General features: G+C 43.3%; 1 protein-coding gene across 3 annotated transcripts in view; it reads left to right on the top strand.

Moving 5' to 3' along the window:
- Positions 1–14,553, top strand: part of LOC149855825 (uncharacterized) — a 39,699-nt gene extending 25,146 nt beyond the window's left edge. For all 3 annotated transcript variants that reach the window (XM_090021945.1, XM_090021943.1, XM_090021944.1), the window contains 2 exons: positions 12,997–13,383; positions 14,286–14,553. In XM_090021945.1, the coding sequence (XP_089878071.1) occupies positions 13,063–13,383; positions 14,286–14,381 (417 nt within the window). In that variant the 5' untranslated portion in view covers positions 12,997–13,062 and the 3' untranslated portion in view covers positions 14,382–14,553. The remainder of the gene's footprint in view (positions 1–12,996; positions 13,384–14,285) is intronic.
- The last annotated feature ends 776 nt before the right edge of the window (positions 14,554–15,329 follow it).

The following is a 15,329-nucleotide window of genomic DNA, read 5'->3' as shown; positions in this document are numbered from 1 at the left end:
TATAAATTGACACTTTTAACATTAAAACTCAAAGCAAAAAACGATGTAATTATTCCCTTTTTTGAAGCTTAGGTTTAATATCTTTATTGAAAATTGGGTACTTCTATTGCATCTTGAGATGCTTTATTCTATCAAATCTGGAGCAAGTCATTTTTCATTTTGGATTGTAATGTGGTATAAATGATAAGGGCCTGATTCAGAAAGCTTTTTATTTTCTCCCACTGGCAGCCTGACGAGAAAGCTCATAGTCAGATCACAATAACCCTGAAGATAATCTTTGGCTTGATTCTTTGTGAAACTGCTTGCCTTATGCAAGGGGGAAAGTGGGATTTTTACCTCCGTGTTCAGATGCCCAAACCCTTCTTGTCATCATTGGATTTTTTTTTGTGGCCAAACTAGGACACAGTGTAAGCATCATTTCTGACTGGACCCTTTCTGGGCTGCCTAATATATCATTAGGACTGATTTTTTAAAAGAATATCTCATAGATAGGAATATGTGGGTTGAATGGATCAGCACATAGTCAAAAGAAAGGGAGGAGAGATCTACATGTGATTTTCTTTTAGTAGGTCCCTCCCCAGCCGATTTTTTTCCTGATTGGACTTGCTGATCATGATGTGCCATATCTGATGAATGTTCATATATTACATTTCCTCTGTTTGTTGAATTTGACTCCTGCACTGGAGTGGACTGACAGGGAAGGTCACACCATTTAGTACTAGCCCACAGCATGGAATTATCAATATGATTTATGCTTAGCAGCAGCCAGAATCAGAGTTGTGTGGTGGTGGCATTGCCCAAAGACATAAGAAGTCATGCTCCTTCCCTGAGGACCTTATAGCCTAAATAGACGAACAGCATATGGAGGCTGCAAGTGAAGCAGACAGTAGAAAAAGTCTCTAGATTTAAAACTTACCCAAAATGTAACATAAGGGTCTGACTTCTTTTGTCTGGGAATCTCATAGGAACTGCCATTCTGATAAGATTTATACTGCTCCATGGCTCGTGTTAGAAATACCATGAATCCTCTGGTGTTTTAACACATCCCAATTTCCAGTCTGGGCTGGAAGTGGAAGCACAGCTGTATCAATGCAGTGCAACAGGGCAACAAAGAAATTGAATCCTCCCCAAAAGTTCCAGTCTGATAATCGGAGATTCTGGCAAAGCTTCATGGCTGTTTACTTTTTGTCAGAACTTAGTGGCTCATCTCCAAAGTAGAGAAACCTTCCACTGTGAAGGTGGAGGCAGCCTTTTCCTTAATGAATACAAGTTCTCATTGACCAAAAGGATTTGAATGAGTGTTTTGTTACAAACCCAGGGACACTTTTATTTTCTTTTGCCAGCTATAAATCTGACCGTGAGCAGTGATTAAAGAAGATCCCACAAAAAATTCTGTGAAAGTTTGAAAGTGCCCTAGCTAAATTGCTGCTAAATCTATTCCTTATAGTCTAAACTAGCTCTGTATTTTCAATTATTAGAGTTGGTTAAAAAAAACACAGTGCAAGTAGAGACTTTTATGTATACACAGTGCAAGAAGAGACTTTTGTGTATTCATTGATTCACAAACAACCTCACATTCAACTACTTAATTAAGTTACCATTATGTTTTCATACATACTAGCAGGGCCAACTGTGGATTACATTAGTTTTTACTCCTCCTGAGCTTTTGTACAGAATTACTGGTAAATAAGCATCTCTTTCCATTCCTCAGGTAGCTGCATTCAAAAATTAAAAAAGGAAAGAATAGAAAAGGGGTGAAATAATCCCACCCCCACCTTGAGTTTTCTATGTAGATATTTTGCTACCAGCTGAAATACAGTTCAACACTGTTTCCATTCAAGTCAGTGGCAAAACTCCCATTGACTTCAGTGGGAGTCAGACTGGGACCTATAAATTTCTGATAAGCACTGATTGTGCTTAGTGTTGTGCTAAACATAGTCTATGACCTGAGGACCTTATAATCTAAACTAGACACAGATCAGCTGCAAAAGCTACTGTAAGGCAGTAGCCACTGTGGAGAACTGCTCCTTCTGCTGCCATTAACAGAGAAGAATTTCTTTCCCTGCACACACCTGCTGAAGCCCAAATGCATTATCTGCTTGCGTGTGTGCTGGGTGAAGGATTTTTCCCTTAGTAAACAGTTCTGAATTCTAGCTGATTTTTGGAGTTACTTCCTGATGTCAGCCTTGTTTCTAAGAAAGTTGCATCATTTGGAACGTCACCCATGGAAAGCTAATTTCCAAAAGCATAACGCACCTCCCACCTGACTCTAATATTGATGTAATGGTCATAAAATAAAACTGCAATGTTTACAGCTCAACCTTTTTGTTTAAATATTAAACAAAGTTTTCCTTTAAGGGAATTTTGTTTAATTGCCTGGTTATATGGTTGACAAAGGGAGAAGCACTAAAAAGTTTTCAAAATGCTCAAAATGCACCAGAGGATGAAAGAGCTTATAAATTAATAAACCATAGGAATGAAATAACTAGTTTGATGAATTCATGACCTGTAACAGAGGGATGCAAATATATGTGTGTGCAAGGATAGGGAATGACTCGCATCAGATTTCTTTCTGTAGACACTGAACAGATATCATGCCTGACCATTAGTAGATCTTGATGGTGCAACTTAATTTAGAAGTAGCTGAATTTTGTCCTGGTCCACAATCCATATGAGTGCAAGATGCACACTGGAAAATTCAAAGTATTATTTAAGTCTAGAAATCTGTAAAAAAAAAAAAAAAAAAAAAAAAAAAAAAAAAAAACACCAAACAAACTGGCAAGTACATTTTTGCCACAGAATCAACCACTCCAGATCACTGGTCCATCAAATCCAATAGCAATTGCTTGTGACTTTAGAAGACAGGAAGTTTCCACAACACCCACCATCTGTTATGCAACAGGAGAAGAATTCAGATCCAAACCACAGGGTAAACCTGGCCCTGAAGAATTAGATTTGATTCCCTATACCACAGTACTATAAATGTTGCTATTGGTTTAGTAATCAGAAGACTAGCTACAGGTCTGACTCATTGATCTGAAGAAATGAGTTCTACAGTTGGTCAGTATGATTTGTGTAGTTTAAATGATCATTGCTTTGATGACTTTCATTCAGAAACAAAGATCCAGTCTTTCTTTCCCAGAGCAGTCCTAGGCTGGTGTTGACATGTGTGGTGTTGACATGTGGAAGGAGTGGTAGTTGTAGCCAGTTGTTCCCTTTTTGACTTGCAATATGAGTGAGAAGTTTGGCAGGGTGAACTTTGTTTTGGGAGGATGATAAATATGCCTTTATGCATGGAGCAAATCTAGGAACTGCTTTGCTTTATTGTTCTAAATTGTAGGTATCATTCAGATAAATAATCTAAATGAGTGTTCCATTATATTAAATAGGGTTTACCTCTACTTCCCTTTAATTTATTCTAAATTTTCTTCCCTTCAATTTGATTGAGTTGACCCCTTGTTCTTGTATTATGAGACTGTTAAGTAAAAGGTCTGATCAGTTTTCACTAATGCCACAGACCCCTGGAAGTCTCTACTGTTCCAAGTGAAACAGTCCTTGTCTGTGAAATAGCTTGTCACATATAAGTCCCATTCAGATAGCTCCCCGTCATAAGTGCATTGATATTGGTTGTTTTAGTCTCAACAGCATCACAAAGAACCAGAATACTAGTTTTTTTACCTCATTTATTGACCACATTTTGTAGGGTGGTGAATAAAACATGTATGCCTATTACATTATTTGTAAGGAGGATTGACTGAGACAGTTTTTTTAAAAAGTCCCCTCTTACTTTCCAAAGCACCTGTGCACTTTATGAGGTCCACAGTTGCCTGGCATGAATTTTCCTGGTCATCTTATTTTAGTATTAGAGAAGAATATAGCTGTTGAATTAATCACTGTCTTGATTATACAAGGACATTCTTTGCTTATTACTGGATTTCCATGTAATGTCTTGTGTGTCTTTCCTGCATGTCCTGCACATAAGTGCAATGGACTTCAATCCTACTTTATAGGAACAGACAAGACATCTCCTGACAATACCAATAGAAGCCCCACTGAGTTACCATAGAATCATAGAAATTAAGGGCTGGAAGGGACTTCAAAAGATCATAGACTCCAACCCCTCTGCTCTGGGCAGGAATACTGCTGAGATCAAAGAACCCAGCCAGGTGTCTGTCCAGTCCTCTCTTGAAGACTTGCAAGGCTGAGGACTGCACCACCTTCTTGGGAAGTCTATTCCAGACTCTGGTCACCCTTATATTCAACCTGAAACCATCCTCCAACAGTTTATGGCCGTTGCTCCTTGTCCTCCCCTGGGGTGCCCTAGCGAACAGTTTTTCTCCCATCTCCCAATATTCACCCCTTACATACTTATGGATGGCCACCAAGTCCCCCTCAATCTTCTCTTCCCCAAGATGAACAGTTCCAGATCCTTTAGTCTTTCCTCATAATGTTTGTCCTTCAGGTCCTTAATCATTCTTGTGGCTTTTCTCTGGACCCTTTCAAGATACTCCACATCTTTTTTGAAGTGTGGTGCCCAGAACTGGGCACAGTACTCCAGCTGGAATCTCACCAATGCCAAGTAGAGAAGCATCACTTCCTTAGCCCAGCTTGCGGTGCATTGGCTAGTGCAACCCAATATACCATTAACTTTGTTGTCTACGGCATCACACTGGTGGCTCATGTTCATCATGTGATCAACCATAACTCCAAGGTCCCTTTCAGTCATCATGCTGGCTAGGACATTTCCTAACCTATATTCATGTTGCTGGTTACTTCTCCCCAGATGAAGCACTCTGCATTTATCTTTATTGAACTGCATCTGGTTCTGCTCTGCCCACCTTTCCAGCTTGTCCAGGTCTGCTTGGATCTGCATCCTATCCCCTAGCATGACCACTTTTCCCCTAACTTAGTATTGTCCACAAACTTGGCCACTGTGCTTTCCACATTCTCTTCTAAACCATTGATAAAGGTGTTGAAGAGCACGGGGTCAAGAACCACTGGCCACCTCCCGGCAAGATGATACAGACCCATCCACTAACACTCCCTGGGTTTGACCCCTTAGCCGGTTCCCACCTGACCGTGGACTCTGTCAGCCCACAACCCCTCCGTTTTTTTTATAAGAGCATCATTTTGAAGGCCTTTTTAAAATCCAAGTATATGACATCAACCATGTCTCTCACATGTAAGTGGTTCATTACTCAATCATAGAAAGAGACAAGTTTGGTCAGACCTGACCTGCCTGCAATAAAACTGTGTTGGCTATCTTTCAGCATCATGCCTTCTGCCAGTCTCTCACAAATGGACTTCTTGATAATTTTTCCCAAGACTTTAGTCAGTATCAAGGTCAGACTGATTGGCCTATAGTTTCCTGGTTCTTCCCTCCTCCCCTTCTTAAAAATTGGCACCACATTGGCCCTTTTCCAGTCTTCCAGGCTCTCTTCTGAGCACCATGAGTCTTCAAATACCTTCGTCAGTAGTCCCACAATGACTCCAGCCATTTCCCTCAGCACTCTCTGGTATAGTTGCCAGCTTGAAGACATTCAGCTGCTCTAAGTGCTCCCTTACCAGTTCAACACTGACCGTCGGCTGGCAATCACCACCTCCTCTCCTTCCCCCCTCCCGCCCATCCATCCAGGATTTGAGTTCGAAGTTACTCTTTCACATGTGAAAACCTAGTGGTACGTTTCCTCTAAAGCATATATCCATGCATGAATACACAGTATTCAGCCTTATCTTTTCTTCCCTTTGAATCTCTTCTGACTAGAAGAAAGTTCAGCAACTGAGCTGCATTTCTAGTCTTCCCTTTGTCAGATTTGTGGGAAGAAATTTACTTCTTGGAAGTGAAAAACCATGACTTGTACAGCTGTTGTGAGGGGAAGGTCATTGTTTCTGAGAGCCTTTTGTTAATTAGACATTTTAGTCCATTTTTGTCAATTATTACCTTGGCTAGTCAAGAGTTTTACTATAAGCATCATGGTAACTTCTCAAGGTTGTTTGAGAGCTCTTACAGAGTGATAAAAATCAGATATTTCTGACCATCGTGGTCAAAGGAGGAATTCAGTGATACTACATTAGGTGGCTAGATTTCTCCAGAACATTACCATCAGTGTTATTTAATGATCCAAGCTCTAGGACTGCATGTGTAATAGCAGCTTTGACACGAGCATAAAAAATGGCTGATGGGATAAGGATTTTTGCAGTCTCATAGCAATGACAGTTCTTACTTATCACTTCTTAGGTACAGTAAAATAGTTATGTCCCCGTTGCTTGTCTCTGTTTCCTTATATGTTGAATTTTTCATGTTTTAGCTGTTAGCTGCTGTGTGGGGAGGGGACAGAGGGCCGTGTCTCTGAAGCTTGACTTGTTTTGCAACTCGTATGTTTATCAATGCCCAGATTCAAATGCAACCTTCATGGTCTGAAAGCAGCAGCTCTAACAGGTGAGCCATTGTGAACTTCTTCCTTGCTAAGGAATTAGGAGCTGGATTAAAAGCTTTGGATCATGAACATCACCTAATGCCTTTTTCTGGAGCAAGTGCATGGTGTTACCCAACCTGGGGATGAAGAGGTGTCTGGAACATGAGAGGTCCTTGCTGCGCTGCACTGATGACCAAGTGTGATGTTTGCTGCATATGCCAGAGATTCATATAGTATGGACCATGACTAGCTTTGTACTGAGAGCTGTTTGATGATAAGTATTAACACTCCCTGCAAATGAAGGACATTTCCCTCACTTTGACAGCCCCACCTGGAGCATAAGGTCATCTTTCTCACTTAGTTGGCCTGTCAAGAGGGTTTGGGGTAGGGACAGCACACCAGATTGTTTGCCAAATCTTGTGACTTTCATTCATAAAGTTCCAAATTGCTTGAACCAGTCACAGTCCGGAATTACATGAATCACCACCTCCTAACTTCTGGAGGGAATCTACCCACTCAGCTGTTTTCCACGCCATAATGGAATATAAGTGTATCAAAATGAGTCGTATCCCTGATATCATTTTGTTGGTTCTCCAAACCCTAGAAAAAAGAACAAGGGCAGGTTTAGATTTCATTAATTCTTTATAAGTTACATAAAAAACTACATTAAAAGAATGTTAGTGTCCCCATAGTCAAGAACACAAAGGAGAACTTAGCTGCTAACCTTCCACAAGCCTCTGCTGAGCATATGCAAACTGATTTTTTCAGAGGCTTTTAACTTTGCTAGCTTGGTGTCACTTCTATAGGGATTACAAAAGACAGATCCCTGACAGCAGTGCAACCACCCTGTGATATTTCAAGTCCCTGCTTTAAAGCATAAAAGAGCACTAAACTTTCTTAAGGCAAATGGTTCCAAGTGTCTTCAACGTGGCCAAAAAAGACGTGTTCCTCTAGAGTTGGAAAAATCACACAGATAGTTTTAGCTGAAACTTTCCCCAAAACTCAGCTTTCAGCTGACAACCCAAGTGGAAAATTTCAGTCCAAAGGGTTAACATTTATGAAGGATCTAAGTGGCCAAAAAACCAGGATCTTGTAATGGAAAGCATTGGGCAGCCTTCACGCCAAATAGCACAATCCCTCAGCCCATAGAACAGAGCAACCTGTTGTTGCTATAGTCCCTGACGGCTGTTTTGGTTTTGATGCTGTTCCACCCAAGTATTCAATTAGGAAACAAGGTACTTGCTTTGAGCTTATTTGGTAGCAAGAACTGTTTGTCTGATGTCAGCTGGAGGACTCTGAACAAGTCAACTCACTTGAAAGCGGATGGGGGAATCTCAGACAAGGAGCCCTTGCTCAATATTTCCTGGAGTGAAAGAAATCACTGCAAAGCAGGAAAGAGATCTAAGCCCAGGCACTGACAGAGCAAATCAGGGAGTTTTTGTGACAAATGGGAGGCACGTGGATCACACAAGCTTGGGCATGGTATGTGAGCATTTGGAACAGACAGGCGGGGTTGGGAACATTCCTCGTGTTCAAGAATTCAAACACTCTGGGTGGGGAAGCCTGGATTGCTTGCCGTGCTGCTCCAAGTAGGACAGAAGGACACTTTGACCAGAAGCCTGTCAGGGGAGGAGGCCTTGTAGGCCTGCAATGGTCAGGATGCATTTTTTAGCTGTATTTCAGAAAAAGGAGTCCCATGCAGAAGGGGGGTCTCCGTGCTGTTTTACACATACACAAAACTGATGTAGACCTTAGGCTTAAATTTCTTGAAACTTCAGGCCCTCAGTGACCAAGTCTCTGGCAATGCAAAGTAGGGAACAACCTTTATGCTCTTCTTTGGGTTACTTTCATCCCAAGGTTTTTATAGATGGGAACAGCAAAGCATGGAGAGAAAAATGATTTATCTGAGGTCCCATATCAAGTTAGTAGCACAATTGAGTCAAGACTCTTTATTCTTAGATCCATCATCTAACCAGGAGTGGAATAATTCCAAGGACCATATTAGCTTTTAATCATTTGTACTATTATATTAATTAATGTCTGTGGAATTTAGCTCCCAAGCACTCTGGAAGGGTGATCACTAGCATAAAGCATGAGCGCTGAGAATACACCCCTTAGTAAAGAGGCCTAAAATCTTTGAGGGAAGCCACATGTTCTCAAACTTCCCAAAAACTTTGGGTTTTGAAGGGAAGAGCCTTTTAAAATCCCATTTTTATGCTTTCCATTGAAACAAAGTAGCCCTGGTATGAGCTGGTGTAATGTCCATGGATTCCAATGGGTGTGTTTAATGTTTTTATGCTGGGGTAGACTTCGGTCACTGTTATAATAGCCCTAACAAGGATCCAAGCACCTCATTGTGCTAGGGCCATTTCAGACTACCCTACTTCTGACTTGAGGACCAAACAATATAAAGACATAAGGCAAAGAGAAAAAAGGCATTATTATCTGTGTGCTACAGATGGGAAATTGGGGCACTGAGATAAAGTGACTTTCCCATGTTCCTACCTGAGACCTGTGTCTGAAATCCCTCTTCAGTCCTGTCACTACAAAGCAATGATTTCTCTCCTTGTGCCCATGGAGTCTGTATAGATCCTTCTTCCTTCCAGCTTATTCAGCCACAGCTGGACCAGATTCATCAGCAGTAACGTGTCACCGTTGGTTCTGGTCATGTTTTTTTTGCATGCAGCAGGAGAGGCAGACAGTTTCCAGTTCCTCCTGCAGAGCTACAGGGAACTGACTTTCTCTCTAATGAGCTCATATTCATCCCGATGAGAGACATCTCTGTGTGTGTCTTGGCAGCTGGAACGCGTGAACATGAAGGGGGGTGTTGGTGTCAGTTAGGCATCATGCCTGCCTTTACCTAGTACATGTGAACAGGCAGGGACAAAGGTAAAGCTTGCAGCATGAAAGGCTGCTTGTTGCGGTGTTTCTTGGTCAGTGAGCATGACCAGCCTTCAGGGGTAATTACCAAAGGGGAGAGAAGTATGTTCTTGTCAGCAGACCTACAGGGTTACTATTTAATGAAGCAGATATACAGGTGGATTGTTAAAGTGGCAGTTCCATCAGAGGAAAGGGGCTGACTTGTGTCGTGTGTGTCCCTGCATCCAAACAGCTTCTCGTCCTTTTGCTGTCGTCTGAGTCGGAGGATGTATGATGCTCTCTTCCCTTAGCACTAGGGAATGCCAACCCTCTTACCTCTTCATTTGCTTTTCCTCTCCTTTCTTTCTCTGTTTTCTATCCTAATCCTTTCTCCATCTTTCTCTCTCTTTCCTCCTGTTGCTTTTCCTTTTTCTCTCGTTTTTCCCCCTCAGTGTCTGGCATTTATTCTACTCCCCACAACCTCACTCCCCAGTTTCACTCGCTGGCTTTCTTGCCTTACTTTTGTTTTCTTCTCCAGTTCCCATCCACTAAATGGCACTGAATGGTCATGTCATCACCATTTCATAATGCCAGATGCCACCCTATGTTAGTGGTATTTTGAGTGTGCTTGAGCTGGAAAGAGCCAGTATCCTGAAAGTGTTGGCCCTGGAAACTGAATAGGGATGGCAGTCTTCCAGTATATCTATTCAGATTTGTATTTGTCTGCTTTTAGGGAGTGATTTTTGTGCCCACTGCATCCACTAGCCTGTTGAATGAGATACACAGTCATTATCCTCTCAAACCTGAGCTTTTCGGGTTGCTGGCTCAGGTAAAAAGTGCTGGCCTGCATGTGTTGGGAGTTCCAGATGCATCATGTTGGCATTATTACTTGGGGCATTTTTCTGCATATTTCACCAGAGGAAACATTCCTCTTCTCTCCACAGTCTTGTTGTTTGCTGGGCTTTCCCTTTTAAATGAATCTTACAGGAGGGTCATCCTTTGATCTGTTGCAGCTGAAGAGTTGCAATTTGCTTCTCAGAATAAATATGGATACATGCTATCATCTGTGGTGGAAAAAATACCCTTGACCATGCCTGAATTTCAAAGTGCTTTGTAAACATTATTCAATTGAGCGGCACAAAAATCCCACTCCCAACATAAATCAGTTTCATCCCCATTTTACAGATGTGAAAGCACAGGTCTGGAGCGGAGAAGGTATTTGCTCATGGTCATGGCGATTTGTTCATGTTCAGGAAGTGTCAAGCATAGGCCCCAGGAGTCCTGGCTTCTAGTCCTGTACCTGAATGGTTTGATACCTCTCACAGATTTGGGAAGATCAGTTCTAAAAGTGGGATAGGCCTACATATGAGAATGAAGGTAGTATATACAGGCATAACTGGGCTAGCTTTCAGTTAGAAAACATGGGTAACAGTAGTAGTGTTGCAAGTGTAATGCCATGGACAAGCCTGGAATTGATCCTGGATACACATTTGGGTTGCTGGCCTATGCTGAAGCTTGTTATGTGGTCACATCTTCACTGTTGTCATTATCTGTGCTAGCTAGATTAAATTTAGCATGGCTATGTCTATTCATGCAGATGTCACACCTTCGTTACACTGTGTAGACACACCCAAAAGAGCTAGTCATCTGCTCTGTGATAAAGAACAGACCTCAGTTGATCATAATGAATGTAGTAATATAATATATCGCAGCAAATGGTTATTCAAATTGCTGGGCACAATCCTGCAGTTGTTTCTGCTTGAATGGACTAAAGGTTATAACATCATAACCCAGGTCTTCCTCATGCCTTGGGCTGGATTTACCTTTCCTCAGGAAACGTTTCTTGTAAGTAATTCACAGTTTTATAAAGGGTGCTGCAGTTAGTCTTTTCACTCAGTAGTATTTTGGGGACAACATACCTAAAAAAGAGAGGATAACTTTGAAAGAGGATTTGCCCGTCTCAGAGGTGGGCAAATTATGGCCTGCTGATTGATTCTATCTGGCCCACAGGTGGGTGGTGTGGGTAGTAGCTCCAGCTCTGGCCTCTGGTGATGCCATGGAGGATGCTGGGTGGAAGCAGTCCTGCCTGCCTGCCGAGCATCTTGTGGCAGGCCCTGGTCAAGCCACAGTGTCCTCACTTAGGCAGAGCTGGTGGCACCCTTGCCTACCTGTGACTCAGAGCTGGCAGGAGCCACCCTGGGTGCTAAGACCATGTGGCAGATGCTCCACTCCTATTCCCAGAGACCCACCGCCTCCCAGCAAGTGAAGCCTCATGCCTGCCTCCCACCTTGCCCTGTGCAGTACCGCAGGCCAGCCCAGCCATCTGCCACTTCCCAGCTGCAGCCAGCATGGCTCCCATCCTGTCCACCCAAGTGAGGTTGCCCCCAGCGCTCAGGGGCCAGGGCGCCTCCTGGGGGAAAGGGGACTCCCAAGCTGTGGGTGAGCAACATGCAGAGCCCTGGCAGGGAGGTGGGGTAGGCTAGAGGGGGCTGCTGGGCTTTGCCAGGCTTTGGTGGGGGGGGGGGAAAGCATGGACAGGAAGGGGTGGTGAGCAGGTGGGTTTGGGGTGCAAGTGGCTCTTGAGGGGTGTGTTGAGTGGCAGGCCAAGGTGGGAGCTCCCTTGTGATTTTGGTGGTGACTGCATGGTGGCAGAGCTCTGTTGGGGGTGGGGAAGTCCTCCCTTGGCCAAGTATCTCACCTCTATATGTGATGCTCTAAACAACATAAATCAGGAAAAAAAGTTACTTTTTGAAATGCAATTAAAATATTTTATAATAGATGTTTGATTTTTAGCATATGATTTGTCTTTTATCTATACTTTGTTGGGATGATATTTTCACCATTCATTAGATATGTGTGGCCCTCAACAGCTCCCCAAAAATCATTAAGTGGCCCTCCAGCTGAAATAATTGCCTAGCCTAACCTGTATCTCTGCATGTCAGTTGTACATGTCATGTTATGCCAGGAATGTTTACTAAAGTTATATTTAATTATGTATTTTTTAATGTTTATTAAAAATAATAGTTGGATTTCAGAACTCTTTCCATATGGGTTGAAAGTTGCCCAGTGCTACCAGAAGGGACATTCCAGTCCTTGGCATAATCCAGTAGCAGTTTACTCAAAAAAGTATAATTCAGGATTGTACTGGTAGAGCTGCGTGGGGAGACTAGGACTTGAATAATAAGGGCTGCCATGTCTCCGAATTGAAAGAAGTTTGGGGAGAAGATATGCATCACCTGCTTCTTTCTGCCTGTGAGGAAAGTCCTTTGGACTGTCTTCCCAGAGGGTCCACCAAGGGTGTGACTTTCGGAAAAGGGCACGTCTCAGTTGCATGTTCTGCAGAGATTATGCTCTGTTGCTGGTGAGAATTTTTGTTTTTACTCAGATACTGAACAAGAAAAGAGCCTGTCACCTCTTTGTCTCTGAAGGCTGAGAGACCCACGCTGTCAGAGAACACTGAACCTGCTCTGGTAACAGGTGCTGCCGGGCTGAATTCAGCCCCATGTCCAAAGGGGACTAGGATCCTGGAGATCAGAAGCCTAGAATTTGGGAACTGAAGGGGTGATGCTCTGAATCTCAGACTCCTGCTCCTTAGCCTGACAGTGTTAGGAGCTTGCTCTGTGCCTTGTGGCTGGAACATAAACCCTGCATCTCACCTGGATTCAGGTCTGTCTCATAATGATAGGGTAGTTACTTGACTTTCCATTTCTCCCCCTAATAGGACCAGACCCGTGCTGTCCTTTGGTGACTGCTTGCTGGATAATCCCGGAGGGATACAACAGCAGGAATGGAAGCAGTGGCAGGGAAAGCCCAAGAAAGGAAAGCTGAAGCACCAGTGGTAACAGGAGAAGCCCCTAAAGGGAACAGGGCAGCAGCAATGGTGGCAGTGGAAGCCCCAGAAGGAACAGCTGCAGCAGCTGTGATGGCAGTGAAAACCCCAGAAAAAGCAGTTGTGGAGCCAGCAGAAACACCAGCAAGAGCAGCTGCAGCAGCAATGGCAGCACTAGAACATGTGCGAGCAGAGAAAGCTGCTGCAGCAGTCGTGAAGGCGGCTGAGAAAGTGGCAGCTGTGGAAGTAGCCAAGGTGCTGCAGTCAGCAGCAGCAGAGGTAGCAACCACAGCATCCTGGGTTGATAGCTTGGATATGTGAAGTGGACATCCACACCTCTTTTTTCAGTCAAAAGCTCCCTGGTGTCTTTGCCTGGTGGTTGTCCAGCACTGTAGGAGGCCATAAGAGCAATATCCATGTCCTTCTCTCTCTCAAACAGGCTTTCCCTGTTTATGGCTGGGACTTCATCAGGGCTGCTACAGTTAAGGATACAAACCACTCTCCACTACATCCCCTCTCTCCACAGGCTCATTGTATTCTTAAACGATCATGATTTGGCATAAAAAAATGCTGAGGCTGGGTGGGTCCCCGTTGATAGGTACTCACCCATGTTTCATTTGAACAGTATCATTTGTGCAGCTTGTGAGCTTGCTGAGGGTGAAAAAACATGATGCTTTCCCCATTTTTCAAATCCTGTCTTTTAGGGTGAAGATGTAGAGGCAGATTTTCAACATGGCTGGAGGCCAGATTTGCTCAGTGCTCACAATTAGAGCCAGATTTCCAGCACATTGCATTCTTCCACATGCAGAGCTCTTTTGAAAACCCGTCCTCAGTTCTGAGGCTAATATGGCTCTTGGCACTTAGTAGAGCATTGAGACTTTCTCTGTCTTCAACTCCACAGATCCTCAGAGTCACCTTACTGGTGTGCTCTCTCCTGCCTCAAAGCCTTTTTTCCTGTGTAGGGCAGGACTTTGTACCTTAGGCCCAAATCTGGTGCATACTTCTTTTGAGGAGGGTGCTTAAGCATGTCTTGAAATCTCATCGAATCATTGGGATTTAAGCTTGCACTTGAGTGCATTCATAGATCAGGTTCTGAGTAGGGAAGATGTGAATTCTCAATGGTACAATTTCCAATGACTTCATTGCATTTTTCTAATGAATGTATCTCATTGAATTTTCAGCTAACAGACAAGAGGAGGAGCACCAAGTTAAAGCAGAGGAACCCCATCCAGCAAGAGGAGGAGGAAAAAGGTGTAAACAAGAGTCAAGTGAAGTGAAGCAAGATAAAAGTGGGGGTCCATGCTGTAGTACCACAGAGGTGGTTATGAGCCAGCAGCATATATGATTGTTGGTTGAGTGTGTTAAGACTGACAATCACATACCTTTTAAAAAGACCGGTTTTATCCTCCCTGCAAAAAAATCAAATAATAAAGTTATGGTGTCTTCCAAGTGCAATAGTGTGTGGAATGTTTGAAAAGCTAGTTTTGCCTGTTTGTGTGAAGCATCACCACTCATCCCAACCCCCAGGCACTCTGGTCAGAGGAAAGGATGCAAATAGTGCTGGAAAATTATCTGATGACCAGTATCTTAAACAACGGGTTTGAATTAATGCACTATGATTTGATATCAAAGCAAATACACTGAACATGGGCTTTATCCTGCTTGCTTGGCTTCAGTACTCATAAGAACATAGTAAGTAAAATTTAGTCATATGTCCACACTGTGCTGGCACAATTCCCAATGGCCTACCCCAACCTGCACTGAGTCGGTGTAAAATTGGAGCAGTGGGTCATTTGCTAGGGTGGAATGTTTTGTAATTGTGCCCAACAATTTGTAGGAGGAATCTTCTTCCTGGACATAATGATGATGGGAAAGGAGGAGGAACAAATAAGTAAAGGAAAGAGTATAGCTGAGAAAGACCTGGCTTGAGGAAGAGTATTTGCCCCAGGCTGCTGGCAGGGTGTGCATATGTGGTATTCATAGATTGTAATGGGCTGGAAGGGACCTTGCCCCCCCTGCTCTAGGCAGGAAGAAAACCGGGGTCAAGTGACCCCAGTGAGGTGACTGTCCAGTCTCCTCTATAAAACCTCCAGGGTAGGTGACAGCATCATCTTTGGAGGCAATTTATTCCACAGTCTGCACATCCTGACTGTGAAGGAGTTTTTTCCTGGTATTAAGCCTGAAGTGGCCTTCCAGAAGTTTATATCCATTGTTCCTGGTCTCCC

Source organism: Crocodylus siamensis, chromosome 11 (assembly GCF_052110815.1).
Source record: "Crocodylus siamensis isolate JL-2025a chromosome 11, ASM5211081v1, whole genome shotgun sequence".
Lineage (NCBI taxonomy): Eukaryota > Metazoa > Chordata > Crocodylia > Crocodylidae > Crocodylus > Crocodylus siamensis.
The sequence above is the reverse complement of the archived record's forward strand: the minus strand, read 5'-3'. Positions and strand labels throughout refer to the sequence as shown.